The 15543-nt window shown below is 44.8% G+C and overlaps 1 protein-coding gene across 3 annotated transcripts in view; it reads left to right on the forward strand.

Annotated features, from left to right (window-relative positions):
- The window catches only part of arhgef17.L (Rho guanine nucleotide exchange factor 17 L homeolog), a 134620-nt gene extending 119998 nt beyond the window's left edge, over positions 1-14622 (forward strand). For 2 of the 3 annotated variants that reach the window (XM_018245621.2, XM_018245624.2), the window contains exons 12-22: positions 1406-1619; positions 2195-2268; positions 2348-2550; positions 5935-6182; positions 6546-6792; positions 7006-7092; positions 7608-7675; positions 8976-9124; positions 9567-9741; positions 10481-10738; positions 11551-14622. In XM_018245621.2, the coding sequence (XP_018101110.1) occupies positions 1406-1619; positions 2195-2268; positions 2348-2550; positions 5935-6182; positions 6546-6792; positions 7006-7092; positions 7608-7675; positions 8976-9124; positions 9567-9741; positions 10481-10738; positions 11551-11744 (1917 nt within the window). In that variant the 3' untranslated portion in view covers positions 11745-14622. Of the gene's footprint in view, positions 1-1405; positions 1620-2194; positions 2269-2347; positions 2551-5934; positions 6183-6545; positions 6793-7005; positions 7093-7607; positions 7676-8975; positions 9125-9566; positions 9742-10042; positions 10193-10480; positions 10739-11550 lie in introns of those variants that run through there. The other variant, XM_041582819.1, reaches the window with a different exon arrangement.
- The last annotated feature ends 921 nt before the right edge of the window (positions 14623-15543 follow it).

Raw genomic sequence — 15543 nt, forward strand, 5'->3', positions numbered from 1 at the left:
CGTTTATTGTACATGGGGAGGTGTCCGTTCTGCAGCTTAAAAACCTCTCAGCCGAGGGGCAGGTTCATGTCGTGCACTTAATGTAAATGTCCCAGTCTCCCTGTAATTCATGCCGATGTCCCCCCCTTGCAGCATTACTCACCCATTGCACAGGGCACGATATTTTATGCTTCATTATTAGTAGTAAATCTCACAGCCCTAACGAGTCACATGAATCTGAACCAATGACATTTCCTGTACTTGCCCCCGAGCCATAGAAATCTGTTCCCAGCGTGAACTTTGTAGCAAGTAATGAGCGTGTTATTATAGGGGTGACCCAGAGTGTGAGATATAGGGCTACTGACCTCGGGAACACAGTAGCCTCCCCCAACTCTTAGTCCCAGCCAGCGAGGTCACGGGGAATTTATTTCAGGAAATGTGTGTTGCTTTTAGTTTAATTATAAATATACATTTTATAATTGCTTGGGGACACCGGTGTTGTACTGAAAAGATTCATTTGATTTTTTAAGCATCTATTTTCTTTTCAGTTTTTTCTTAATTTTTCATAATGCTCTGCTAGATCCTACCTGATCCCCATTGTAAGCAGCAGTCCTGTCCTGCTTTATGGCAGCTGAGATTCTAGCTATCTGTATAACAGAACATTCTGTCCCAGTGGCTGCACAGATCCTATCTGATCCCCATTGTAAGCAGCAGTCCTGTCCTGCTTTATGGCAGCTGAGATTCTAGCTATTTGTATAACAGAACATTCTGTCCCAGTGGCTGCACAGATCCTATCTGATCCCCATTGTAAGCAGCAGTCCTTCCCTGCTTTATGGCAGCTGAGATTCTAGCTATCTGTATAACAGAGCATTCTGTCCCAGTGGCTGCACAGATCCTATCTGATCCCCATTGTAAGCAGCAGTCCTGTCCTGCTTTATGGCTGAGATTCTAGCTATCTGTATAACAGAACATTCTGTCCCAGTGGCTGCACAGATCCTATCTGATCCCCATTGTAAGCAGCAGTCCTGTCCTGCTTTATGGCAGCTGAGATTCTAGCTATCTGTATAACAGAACATTCTGTCCCAGTGGCTGCACAGATCCTATCTGATCCCCATTGTAAGCAGCAGTCCTGTCCTGCTTTATGGCAGCTGAGATTCTAGCTATCTGTATAACAGAACATTCTGTCCCAGTGGCTGCACAGATCCTATCTGATCCCCATTGTAAGCAGCAGTCCTGTCCTGCTTTATGGCAGCTGAGATTCTAGCTATCTGTATAACAGAACATTCTGTCCCAGTGGCTGCACAGATCAAAGCCAATGTTTATATTATTTGAGAAATAAGACACACAATAAAACAAACCAGTACCAGAACAGACAGAACTAATATATCTGTAATATTAATTTCTTGTTGTTATTTCCCCGTGACAGAGTCTGGACGATGTAATTAAGGACATGATGGCATCAGTACACCGTGAGTTGGCAGAGAAACAGTCGCTCTCATTCACAATGTCCTTCCCACCCAACAAAGTAGAACTGACCACCACCAAAGCCGACGGCACAGAGTCATTCATCTTTGAGTTCAGTAACCCAGAGGCCCGGCTCCACTTTGAACAGGGGTTTGAAGAAACAAAAAAGAAACTCGGTAACACACAGTAAAATTCCTGGGGTTATTCCTAGCGTGGGGTATGGGGGGGTGTGGGTATGGGATTTGGGAAATACTGTATGTTTCAGGTATGGGACGTGTTATCTAGAAAGATCTGGAACTGGGATTTTCTGGATAACAGATCTTTCCATAGTTTGGATACCTCATTGGTAAAATGAGGGAAAACTTAAAATCAGGGGATGTAAAATCGAGTTTCCACTATATTTATATCAAGTCTATGGGAGACATCCCATAATTTGGTGCTTTCTGGATAATGGGTTTCCGGATAACGGATCCTATACCTGTATTTCTTGTGGCAGCTGTGGGAACTGTATTTATTTGTCATGTTGAGAGCACAGATAGCACAGGGACCAGGGGAGGATCTCTGTATATTGAGCTAATTCTTCTTCTTTGCACTGGGAGAGAGAATGAGGCTAGAACATCCCAATACAGAGGGTGAAACTAAGCGAACAGAAAAGAGAGAACAGAATTACCTTTAGTTGATTGCCCTGGTATTAGGAAGAGCCACTTCACTGCTTTAGATCAGCCCATTAACATGATTTGTTTTATTTCAGTTTCCAGCAAGAACCGTCTGGACCCCGAGTTCCTGAAAGCCATTCCCATCATGAAGACCAGAAGCGGAATGCAGGTGAGGGAGAGTCCATATGTGCTGTTAGATGGGGGTCGTCTCTGTATAGTAACCTCCCTTTTATTCCTGCCTCCCCCAGTTCTCCTGCGCATCCCCCAGTCCCCCCAGTCACAGTTGTTTGGAGAACGTACATGAGGTGTGGGTGTGTAACAGCGACGGATACGTGGGTCAGGTCTGTCTGCTCAGTATCAAGAATGAACCCTCCGTAGAAGCCTGTATTGCTGTGTGCTCTGCCCGAATCCTGTGCGTTGCCTCCGTGCCCGGCCTCAAGAAGAACCACCGGTATGTTCCATGTACAAGGCTCTGGGGGTGGGGCCAGGTTTGAGCCAGCCCAACAGGATCCCTGTTATGTTATTTTGAAATTACTCTTTCCATTTTGACATCGCAGATGCCCAATATTCATAGGCGACTGTATAAATGTAACAAATGTTCAGTAAACCTGTGATGTCACATAAGGTCGTCTGTGTCAGTTCTAGAAGTCTGTGGCCCATAGGCGTCCAGTTAGACAGCCCAAGATTCAAGGTTCCAGTTAGATGGCCCAAGATTCAAGGTTCTAGTTAGATGGTCCAAGATTCAAGGTTCCAGTTAGACAGTCCAAGATTCAAGGTTCCAGTTAGATGGCCCAAGATTCAAGGTTCTAATTAGAAGGTCCAAGATTCAAGGTTCTAGACAGCCCAAGATTCAAGGTTCCAGTTATATGGCCCAAGATTCAAGGTTCCAGTTAGCCAGTCCAAGATTCAAGGTTCCAGGTAGCCAGTCCAAGATTCAAGGGTTCCAGTTAGATGGTCCAAGATTCAAAGTTCCAGTTAGAAGGTCCAAGATTCAAGGTTCTAGTTAGACAGCCCAAGATTCAAGGTTCCAGTTAGATGGCCCAAGATTCAAGGTTCCAGTAAGATGGCCCAAGATTCAAGGTTCCAGTAAGATGGCCCAAGATTCAAGGTTCCAGTTAGATGGCCCAAGATTCAAGGTTCCAGTTATATGGCCCACGATTCAAGGTTTCATTTAGATGGCCCAAGATTCAAGGTTCCAGTAAGATTGTGACCATCTAACTGGAACTTTTGAAAAATAGTCCCAAAGCATGCTTGTAGATTAAAAATACAAGTTTATTCCATATTATAAAAAGTCAAAAATTCCCCCCTATGGCGCCTAACGCGTTTCATGCTTACCTAGCACCTAGTCATAGGCAATCATAGTCATAGGTTGTACTTCTGCTTGGCCACTAGAGGTTCCCAGCATGCTACAATAATCTTCACTACACCTTTGATCCAAGGTATCTATATGTTTTGGATTGATTGTGACCATCTAACTGGAACCTTGAATCTTGGGCAATCAATCCAAAACATATAGATACCTTGGATCAAAGGTGTAGTGAAGATTATTGTAGCATGCTGGGAACCTCTAGTGGCCAAGCAGAAGTACAACCTATGACTATGATTGCCTATGACTAGGTGCTAGGTAAGCATGAAACGCGTTAGGCGCCATAGGGGGGAATTTTTGACTTTTTATAATATGGAATAAACTTGTATTTTTAATCTACAAGCATGCTTTGGGACTATTTTTCAAAAGTTCCAGTTAGATGGCCCAAGATTCATGGTTCTAATTAGACGGTCCAAGATTCAAGGTTCCAGTAAGACAGTCCAAGATTCATGGTTCTAATTAGACGGTCCAAGATTCAAGGTTCTAGTTAGACGACCCAAGATTCATGGTTCTAGTTAGACGGCCCACGATTCATGGTTCCAGTTAGACGGCCCACGATTCATGGTTCCAGTTAGACGGCCCAAGATTCATGGTTCTAGTTAGACGGTCCAAGATTCAAGGTTCTAGTTAGATGGCCCAAGATTCATGGTTCTAGTTAGACGGCCCAAGATTCATGGTTCCAGTTAGATGGCCCAAGATTCAAGGTTCCAGTTTGACAGCCCAAGTTTCTATCTGAAAGCCTATGGGCCACAGGCACCAGGGTCCTAGGACTGACACAGACGTCCTTATATGACATTACAGATTTACTGAACATTTGTAAAATGTATCGCCTCTTTAGATCAAATGTGTGACAATGAGGAGGTGTTTAACCTCCCTCCCTGTAAAAACCTTCTTGATAAACACCTTATCTGTAAGCCTGAGACATAGGCAGCAAATGGGGACAGCTCTCTGCTGGTTCTAGGTGGGGAGTAGGATGAAAAGGAAAAACAAAACCATCATATATTACCCCTTTATAACAATGGAGTACAAATGCAAGGCAGAACCTGCAAGCAGAGCCCCCCACTTTCCATACAAACTGTGTATTACCCGTGGGTTGGAAGTAAGTCTGTATTTTAATTTATATGAGAATTTAATTTATAGAATTCTCTCTCTCTTTCGCTGCCTCCCTGACTACGATTAAATGTCCGTTCCTTGGGCTGCGCAGAGTTCTCTCCCAGAATTCCTCTCTGCAGGTGTAAAAGATCAAAGCAAGATTTCGGCGGTGGGAAATAGATGTTCTCACGTGTACGGAATATTGTCAGTATTTGCCAGAGGGAATGTTTTATGGCTGCACTGATGTAAAGGGAAAGTGCATGAAAAAGTATCGGAGCCCAAAAACGGGGAGGTGCAGAGACAGATGTATCAAAGGGACTAAACATTGTCTGCTCTCAGTATTGTTTTCATTTTAGGGGGACTATCATTTTTGGGGGCTATTCTATGCCAGTGATTTTACTTCTTTATTTACAGGTGTTTCTCCCCTAGCAGATTCTGCTTTCCGTTTGTTCCCATTGTTTGTTTTTCTTGTCAAAATCCTCCTTAAAGGGATTCTGTTATAATTTTTATGGTGTCGGTTTTATTTCTAAATGACACTGCAAATAATTCACTGTACAATATAAAATGTCATTCCTGAACCAGCAAGTGTATTTAGTTGTAATATTGGTGTGTAGGTGCATCTCAGGTCATTTTGCCTGGTCATGTGATTTCAGAAAGAGCCAGCACTTTAGGGTGGAACTGCTTTCTGGCAGGCTGTTGTTTCTCCTACTCAATGTAACTGAATGTGTCTCAGTGGGACCTGGATTTTACTATTGAGTGCTGTTCTTAGATCTATCAGGCAGCTGTTATCCTGTGTTAGGGAGCTGCTATCTGGTTACCTTCCCATTGTTCTTTTGTTTGGCTGCTGGGGGGGGGTGATATCAGTCCAACTTGCAGTACAGCAGTAAAGAGAGACTGAAGTTAATCAGAGCACAAGTCACATGACTGGGGGCAGCTGGGAAACTGACAATATGTCTAGCCCCATGTCAGATTTCAAAATTAAATATAAAAAAATCTGTTGAATAGAATTCTGCTGGAGCAGCACTATTAACAGTACCTTTAAAACCTACCAAGGCCCTCCCATCTCTCTAAGCCTTGTGGGTATCCCAAATGCACATGGGGATGTAACTACAGAGGAAGCAGACCAAGTGGCTGCAGGGGGCCCAGGAGGTATAGGGGCCCCATGAGGTCCTAATTCATATTTAATTTCAATAAACATTGGTAAAACAAGTCAACCTGAAATTTGGGGCCCTGAAAAATAATTGGCTGTGGGCCCCAGTAATATCTAGTTACACCACTGGGGGCACTACACCCTCAATTTCCTGTACTGGACACACGGAATGAGTTCTAGATGATACTAATGATATTATTATTATTCACTTGCACTTTGTTTTGCAGGGATCGCCCTGTTGCTATGGGGAGCCAGTCCTCGGAGACGCAATCCCAGTCCCAGGAAGAGACGGTGTCCCAGCAGTGCCTTCACATTTCCATCTCGGGGTCGTCGCTGGAGCTGTCAGAGACCACAGATAGTGCCAGTCGGGACCTTGTACCCTTCGACAGTGACGACACCGATGATGAATCCTCGCCGAGCCCCTCGGGGACCCTTCAGAGCCAAGCAAGTCGCTCCACCATCTCCTCCAGTTTCGGTACTGAGTCCTGAAATAATATCAGTTGTATCTTATGTCTCAGAGTCACTATCTATAGTTTCCACCTTGGTGAGGATTGTGGGAGTTGCAGTTTAACAGCATCTGTCTAGCAGTGTTTCTCCATTTCAGTAATTTCAGTATAATATGTAAAACTCCTGGACCTCCTGTACTTCTTGCCTCAGCCAGAGCACTCTCCATAGGTTTCCAGGGAACAATGTACTCTTTATTCACCACTAGGGGTGCTGTTTCATTTTTGAGCTGAGAAATAGAGTAGCAGCTCATTATAATGATCAAGGCATAAATCCCTGATTGGTACATGTAATTACTTTCATGACTAACTAAACCCGATCCTTTGTTCCTTAGCCGAGGAGATGCCAAGTGCCAAAGACACCACCACCGAGACCACCAGCTCAGAGGAAGAGCAGGAGACCAGCTTCCTCCCCATCCCCGGCGCCTTCAACCAGAATAGGGACAACGAGAGCCCCACGGAGGGACAGCCATTGAGGAGATCAAGCAGAAGCTCATTCACAAGGGGGAGTCTGGAAGACCTGCTGAGCCTGGACCCCGAGGCCTATCACAGCTCCATGTGGCTGGGGACAGAGGATGGATGGTAAGAGATGGGAATGTCATGTAATCAGCTGGTTTCCCTGAGAAATAGAGGTCCCTTGATGGCTGTCTCTGGATAGCAGGGCTGGGGTAACACCCAATCTGGCAGTTGTGGGGGTTCATTATCCAAACTGATCTCTCCTTTGTGTGGCAGGATTGCCTCTGTCTCGTAGAGAGAGATCTCACTGTATTGATCAGCTGTCCCTTTGCTTTGCAGCATTCACATTTATCAGTCTTCCGACAACATCCGCAACCGCAAGAACAGCATGAAGATGCAGCACTCGGCAGCCGTCATGTGCATCTTGTAAGTGTCCCCCCGGGGAAATGCTACCCCTTCCCTGATGGTTTCTTCCCTGATTGTTTCTTCTCTTGTGGTTCCTTCTCTTGTGGTTCCATCTCTCGGGGTTCCTTCTCTCGTGGTTCCTTTTCTCATGGTTCCTTTTCTCATGGTTCCTTCTCTCATGGTTCCTTCTCTCATGGTTCCTTCTCTCATGGTTCCTTCTCTCATGGTTCCTTCTCTCATGGTTCCTTGTCTCATGGTTCCTTGTCTCATGGTTCCTTGTCTCATGGTTCCTTCTCTCATGGTTTCTTGTCTCATGGTTCCTTCTCTCATGGTTCCTTCTCTCATGGTTTCTTGTCTCATGGTTCCTTCTCTCATGGTTCCTTCTCTCATGGTTCCTTCTCTCATGGTTCCTACTCTCAGGGCAACTTCCAGGCTGTATGTTCCAGGGAAGTCTGAGTGGAGAATATGTTACCCTCCATAACTGCTCTCTGTCCCATTGTGGTGTCACTCATTCAGCACTCTCTTTTTCCTTGCAGATACCTGGATAACCAAGTGTTTGTGTCACTGGCCAATGGGGAGCTGATCGTGTATCAGAGGGAAGCAGGTGAGGCACTATTAAACTAGAAGAATGAGGAGTGGGTGAGTCTGGGTTCTAGGATAAAGGTCATCTGAAGTGGTTAGGGTTCCCAGTCTGTACCATATATCAGTTTTCTGGGAAGGTAAGTAGCCGTGACTGCAGAGCAGCAGCTGATGGGATAAAGATTCGATTCAGAATTAAAGATTTTTCTTTAAGAAATAAAATAAAAAGGAGATGGTCATTTTATGTGGAAACTTTAGATGACAACAAAAAGAAATGTAAACATAAACTTATGGGGAAGGTTGATTAAGAATTTAGTTGTTACTCCATTCACGTAATTGTTAAATTGTATTTACTCATTAACTCTATCTGGATTTTATAATCCATATGATTGAGCAATAATAAATAAATGACAAACAGGTCGAAATGGCTAACAATATTTGTTTATTTGGAATATGAAACTGCACATATATTAACACGCTGTAAAACAGTCAACTTTTTATTGTATTTTAAAAATAAATAAAATATTTATTTTATTTCAATAAAAAGAATTTGAATAGGAAAATTAACAGCATTAATGAAGATTAAAATGACAAATTTGAAGAAGTATGGAATATATGGTTATTTAGGGAAGGTATGTTACATACACTGTAAAGATATTTCTAGAAAAAGTCTCAACCACCGAAACCCCCACTTTCCCCATTTTCTTCTTACTCCCCCTTTAATCATAAGTTTGGCCAACAAGCCAGAGAAAAACGACACGACAAATAACAACAACCAAGACTGTAGAACAGAAATGCTCTTTATTCCCTGTGTTGTTTTGCAAAAGAAAAGTACAAACTGTCAATTATGTGTAAAACTTCAATAAATACAAAGTTAAAAAAATAAAGAATTTGAAAAGAAAAGATGGGATAAAGAGTGGGAAAGAGGTGGCAGTAGTTGGGCAAGATGGCAATTGGGTAAGTGAATCTTCCCGGGTAGGAAATTGGGTATTGAGTTCTAATTCTATGTACTTTCTACTATTGGGCTGTTCTCCTTCCCATGGTCAGATAAATAAACACTCAGCCCCAGTCACACAATTTGGTAATTCCTGTTTATGGGCTACTGTTTATTCCCAAGTCTTTATTCTTATTCCCTTAGTCAAAGTTTTTTTTTTGCTTTTCTACCCACAAAGACAAATCTTCTTGGCTCAGAGGTAGAAACTGATTGTGCAGACTGAGAGCTCAGGAACGGCCCCCAAACTGACTGGGTCTCAGGTCTGATAATCCCTTTATCTTGAGCTGGACGTTGCAAATCATTTTATCTCTCTCTTGTCTTCTGGTAACAGGAAGTTTCTGGGACCCTCAAAACTCCAAATCTCTGCCCCTTGGCTCCCCCGGGGGTCCAGTAACCAAAATGGTGTCTGTGTCGGGGAAGCTGTGGTGCGGCTGCCAGAATAGAGTGACCGTCTTCAACACAAGCTCATTACTCCAAGAGGTAATTACTAGAACTATATATTACACCCCACACAAGCTTATTACTCCAAGAGGTAATTACTAGAACTATATATTACACCCCACACAAGCTCATTACTCCAAGAGGTAATTACTAGAACTATATATTACACCCCACACAAGCTTATTACTCCAAGAGGTAATTACTAGAACTATATATTACACCCCACACAAGCTCATTACTCCAAGAGGTAATTACTAGAACTATATATTACACCCCACACAAGCTCATTACTCCAAGAGGTAATTACTAGAACTATATATTACACCCCAAGAGGTAATTACTAGAACTATATATTACACCCCACACAAGCTCATTACTCCAAGAGGTAATTACTAGAACTATATGGCACACCCTAGTGCTGGGGCAACATTGTGTTGAATATGTCTTTATAACAGCCCTGTGTGTGTTTCCCCATTCCCAGCACTGCTTCCTCATTGGGCAGGACCAGAACCGCAGCGTCACGTGCATGGTCAGCTCCAGCGCAGGCATGTGGATTTCCCTGCAGGGCAGCGCTCAGGTGCGACTCTATCACTCCACTTCATTTGAGCAGCTGGCGGAGGTGGATATCGCACCCCCGGTGCACAAGATGTTGGCAGGTACCTGGGACTATATTACTTCACTATTCGTTAGAAATCATTGGGCAGAGCCGGTGGGGCAACTAGATGTCCGCGACCTTGTCAGGGGTTACTGGGTTTTGCCGTAACAGACTGACTGCCCTTCCCTGGAGCAAATATAACATAGTAAGTTGGGTTGAAAAAAGACACCCGTCCATCAAGTGCAACTTTAAAGGAGAATTCAACCCGTAGTTTAAAAAAAAACCCTCCCCCTAACCCTGGGTATCCCCTCCTCCCCCCCCAGCCTACTTGCCCCTAATTTTTTACTCACCCCTCCGTGCAGGTTCTGGCCTCGGAGTTCATGGCAGCCATCTTCTTGCTCTCCGGTAATCTTTGTGCATTGATGCCATTTTTCGGTGCATGTGCAGTTGGAGTCAATTTCCGGTCCCGAACAACTGCGCTTGCACAAAAAGTCACAAGAGTGTCTGAAATTTTTTTGGAAATTTTTGTGACTTTCGGAAAAAACAGAAGAAAGAAGATGGCTGACGTGAACTCCGAGGCCAGAATCTGTACGCAGGGGTAAGTAAACAATTTGGGGCATTTGCCCGGGGGGGGGTCTACCCAGGGGGGGAAGGTTTTTTCTTAATCGCGGGTTGAATTCTCGTTAAATCTGAATATAACCTGCCTAACTGCCAGTTCATCCAGAGGAAGGCAAAAAACCCTCTGAGATGCAATTGGACTAGTCCGATTAACTCTGACTTCTCTCCCTGCCCTCCCCAAGGTTCCGATGCTATCATCCGGCAACACAAGTCGGCCTGCCTTCGGATCACAGCTCTCCTGGCTTGTAAGGACTTACTGTGGATCGGAACCAGCGCTGGGGTGCTCCTCACCCTTTCCTTTGCCTCCACCACCAGCAACTCCCTGAAGGGCCAACTCAGCCCAGTGGGTCTGTCCCAGGGCCACACAGGACACGTCCGATTCCTCACATCTGTGGAGCTGCCAGAGGGATTTGATGTTCTCTTCCCATTGTCAGATCAGGGTGGGTATCTGGATGTTCCCTCCGCTGCACCAGCTGAAGCTTTGACTCCTCTTAGGATACAATCTAGAGTCAGATAAACTCCTGTAACCTCCCAGCTATAGAGCTCTTACTCTGTGTGCTGCCTGCTCCTGGGCTGCTCTCTTTCCCATGGTCAAGAAGGGGTGTAGAGCTTGGCTCAGACTTAATTCGGGTATTATTGCAGTAGGAAAAGTCTAAAGTTCTGTGTAAAGCAGAGGTGCCCAAAAGGAAGATCTGGATCCACCAGTCGACCTTTAGCTGGTGATCAGTAGATCTCAAGACTCTGTCAACAAACAACTTGTCTATATCACCCTCCTGTTTCATTCTTTTCATTCAGATATTTATTACGTTAAGGTTACATAAGAAATAGTTGTTTGTTAAAAGATAGGAATATAAATTCTCTAATATGTTGCTAACATTGCTGTTATGGATGAAGCTCATAATGGGACAAGATCACTAAACGTAGACTCCCATTAGTAAAGTATTGTCCCTCCTGGTGTAAAGTGTAAAGTGCTGCTCAATCTGCAAACTCTGCTGCTGAAATAAAGTGAATATAGATATCGGGAAACATCCGCTGTCACTCACAGCAGCAATTGTGCTTAACCCTTTGTGTGTTTTATTGAGATCTCCACACAAGCAGCACTGGGTATTACTTTGATTCCAGAGAAGGTCCCTAGTTTTACACTTACCCTCTGTCTGAGCCAAATATGTTTTCTGCTGCCGGGACGTGTCCTGTCTGGGGGTCTCTCATTGGCTTTTCTAGTAACTCGAGGCGTTTCTCTTATTGGTTTCAGGCAACGACCAGACGTCCGAGTTGGAAAGGAGGGATCCGGCCAGATACCACCGCCCCTCCCCAATGACTCCGCCCAAATCCAAAATCCTGGTGATCAGCGGTGGCGACGGCTACGAAGATTTCCGACTCACCAGCAGCAGCGAGACCGTGGGCCGGGACGACAGCACCAACCACCTTCTGCTCTGGAGAGTGTGAGGGAGGAGTCCTGGCATCAGGGAGGTGCCAAATCTCTGTCATCGTTGCGCTTGGTCTTGTCTCCAGCTCATCCCTCAACTCCCTCAATGTGTCACCTGCTCACACTCAGCCTCCGGTTCTTTCCCGGGAATCAGGTGCCTTGTGCCGAGAGAACGCCCAGCCTTTTGCCCAAAGTGCCAGGGTGTCGATCTAAATGAACAGGAGGGATGTACTGGATCAGTTGTTAATAAGCAGAGAATGCCGGGGGCACAAGGACCTCATCAGGGGTTGCCCATCACTGGCCCTCGGGCTTCTATAAAGGCATTAACCACTGCTCTATGGAGGGCACATCATTACTGCTGTCTGACACTGCTCGGCTCCTGGGAGCTCCTGCGCTGGGGCCCTCAGGGGCCACTCTGAATTGAATGTCACTCTGCCCCTTTCTGTGGCTTCTTTTTGCACCCCCACCCGCCAGTTACTGGTTCCCCTGGACTTTTATTTTCTTATTTATTGTCAAGTGAAAAAGTTGTAATATTTGTAATGATTGGGGGGAAATGAACATTGTGATCCCGCCCTGAGCTCGTTGTTACTGTGACTTGGCAATAGGGTAATGGGGTCACCCTGAAATCCCTCGGCTCCATCGCTGAAAACAATCCCCCTCTGTGCGTTACAGATCCGCACCCCAATGTCTTTGCAGGGACACATATCTCGTCGTTAGTGATAATCTGTGTGTCGATGCAGCCATCTTGCCTTACTGTATGTGCCCCCCTCCCCCGCTGACTGACCACCTCCATGTTACTTGCCCGGGGCCACTGCTGTGACTTCACTTCTACATTGGCTCGTGCCCTCGGACCTTACACGACTGAAACTTCTGTACTTTGTGTTTCATTTGCAACTCATCAGCCGTTCACGATGAAAGAGGGGGGGCCACAATCAGCACCCCCTGCCCATTTATATCACTGTCTTACCTGTGGCTTCTGTTGCTTTTGGGACTTTATTGAGATGAAATGGTTAAATGCCGGATAGAGAAATGGAATGGGTTGAAGTTAGCAGATCCGTCACTAGGTGGCGAAATTGTTGCATCGATAGTCGCAGCCTCATCTATAATTCCCATATTCCCCCAATGCGCGTAAAGGGGAAATTGCACTTTTTTTTTAATCCATCTCCTTTTTTTATTTTAAACCTGCTCAATTATCTGGATTTACAAGGGGGGGGACATTTTGACTTTTAAAAATATGAATGTTTCATCTGCCCCTTTTATTTTATTATTTTTGTTTCTATCAGAGTTTTTTAGGTAGAAGTGATTGTTTGGGCTGCGAGTCGGGGGCTGGCGGCATGAGTGAGTAAGAAAGTTTCCAGCAGCTCATGAATAAAATCAGAAAAGATCTAGAAATCAATGGGGAGAGGTGCTGTGACTTGTAGGGGCATCATCCTTATCTATTTTGGGGGTGTTTAGTACGTCACCCCCGGGTACGAGGGGCAGGGGTATAGGGAGGAGATATTTATATAAGAGATAGCACTTCTATATCATCTGTGAGCTGTGTTATAACAAAGGCCAATAAGATACTCCATAGTATGAGGGCTCATGTTCATTGGCTGCTGTTGGTTGATATTGATCTGCTGGCCACGCCCCCTGCGTTCCTATCCCATGTTAGGGGCATGTGGGGACTCGTCAGCAAGAGGGGCCCTTGGGTGTCATAATGTCGGGTCACTGGACTGTGGATTCAATGGAATAAGTTTGGGTTGGAATTGATGTGCTGGTGCTGCCACCTCCTGGTCACTTTCATTAGTGCAAATTATTTACCCCCTCTATGAGCCAGTGCTTGGGGGCAGGGTCTGTATTGGTCCCACCCGTGAGGTTATTTCGGGATAAACCAAAACCAACAGTGGGGGACGTCTCTGCAGAGCAGGAGGGGGAGTGACGCCAACATGGGCAGAGTCGTGGTACAAGAGCAGCTGGAAAGGTTTTAATGTTAAAGGGTTTTATTTATTAAAACCCCACAAATGAATTTCACTGTACAGCAGCTCCCATTGGCTCACTCCTGTGAGTGAAGTGCATTATGGGTAATGGATCAGAGAATGGGGAGAGAGTCCCATAGAAATGACCAACAGGTGGCGCTGCAGTGAGTGAAACAGCCTGGAGGTGGCGCTGCTGAGTCAAATGATGGGGAGGTTTATTACTATAGGAAGGTGCAACTGTCATCCTTTTGGCTTATGTACAACTGCTACTCCCAGCACCCTGCTGAGGCCGCAGGTACAACTAGAAGGTTAAAGGCTGGGCCTCCCTGAGTCTTTATATGGCAAGTGAGACTGACAGAGAGAAGTGTAAGTGCCCCAGGGGGATTGGCTGCTTGCAACTCATCTTAGAAACCCACTTTTTATTAATTTCCATGGCGACACACTGTGCAAGAAATGGTACCCCCCCCCCTAAATAAAATGAGGGTCATGTGAGAGATGGAGGGGTCTGTAAGGACCAGAGCTCTTAACTCTTTCAGCGCTGCGGGAAACGATGAGACAATTCATTAACCCTTCTCAGTGCTGCTGCTTATTGCACTGCTGTTAGCCCCGTCCAGCACTTAAGGGGTTACAGAAACATTTTTAACCACAAACCCTTTTATTTGTTTTTATTGTGTTTTTTTGGGGGGGGAAAGAGGCGACTGTAAATAGCGACGCGGTATATTTCGCCTTTACCTGTACATAGTCTTGTCAGTGTCCGACTGTTAGAATGACGGCTTATTTTTATATCCCCAGATCATATAACCACTCCAGCGGGTGCAGATTGGGGTGCAATCTCATTTGTACTGCGCCACACCCTCGGCCGCCATATTATGTGTCTAATGTCTGTTTCTTTTTGTCACTGTGATTATTTGTAATTAAAGTTCACTAGTGTTGGATCCGACTGCCGACGCCTCATTCTTTATTATTATACAAACGTACGGCTTACATGCAAGAGCTGGGGGCCCTGAACATTAGAGCTTACAATCTAAAATATTCCCTGTATAGTGACTATGATCTGTCTCTCTCTCTGTTCATTTCTGTTCTCTGATTCTGACTCCTGAAACAATGTAGCAGCTCACAGACTGGGAGGAGAATGGACTTGTGCTACATTGCTTCAGGAGTCAGAACAGACACTGCTCACAATACTAACACAAAAAAATATTGTTTTGGTGGATAATTCCTATAATCCTGCAGGAAAGAGGTTGTAAGAGCGTTGATGTTCTTGTGCAGCATTTTGGAGTTTAATTTAAGAGAAAAGGGAAATAAGTTACAAAAAAAATTATTTTGCTTAAAATGAACTCAATGAGAAATGGTCTGTCCATAAGACACTGAGAGTTCCCTGTATAACTAATATCCTTATCATTTACAGTAGGGGGTACATTATCCCTTATAATACATGAGTGATACTCAGAGTTCCCTGTATAACTCAGCCTGCAGCCTTGTGCCTTTATATGGCCACAGAACAACCCCTTAGTGACTTCTAATATCCTTATCATTTACAGTAGGGGGTACATTATCCCTTATAATACATGAGTGATACTCAGAGTTCCCTGTATAACTCAGCCTGCAGCCTTGTGCCTTTATATGGTCACAGAACAACCCCTCAGTGACTTCTAATATCCTTATCATTTACAGTAGGGGGTACATTATCCCTTATAATACATGAGTGATACTCAGAGTTCCCTGTATAACTCAGCCTGCAGCCTTGTGCCTTTATATGGTCACAGAACAACCCCTCAGTGACTTCTAATATCCTTATCATTTACAGTAGGGGGTACATTATCACTTATAATACATGAGTGATACTCAGAGTTCCCTGTAT

Source organism: Xenopus laevis, chromosome 2L (assembly GCF_017654675.1).
Source record: "Xenopus laevis strain J_2021 chromosome 2L, Xenopus_laevis_v10.1, whole genome shotgun sequence".
Lineage (NCBI taxonomy): Eukaryota > Metazoa > Chordata > Amphibia > Anura > Pipidae > Xenopus > Xenopus laevis.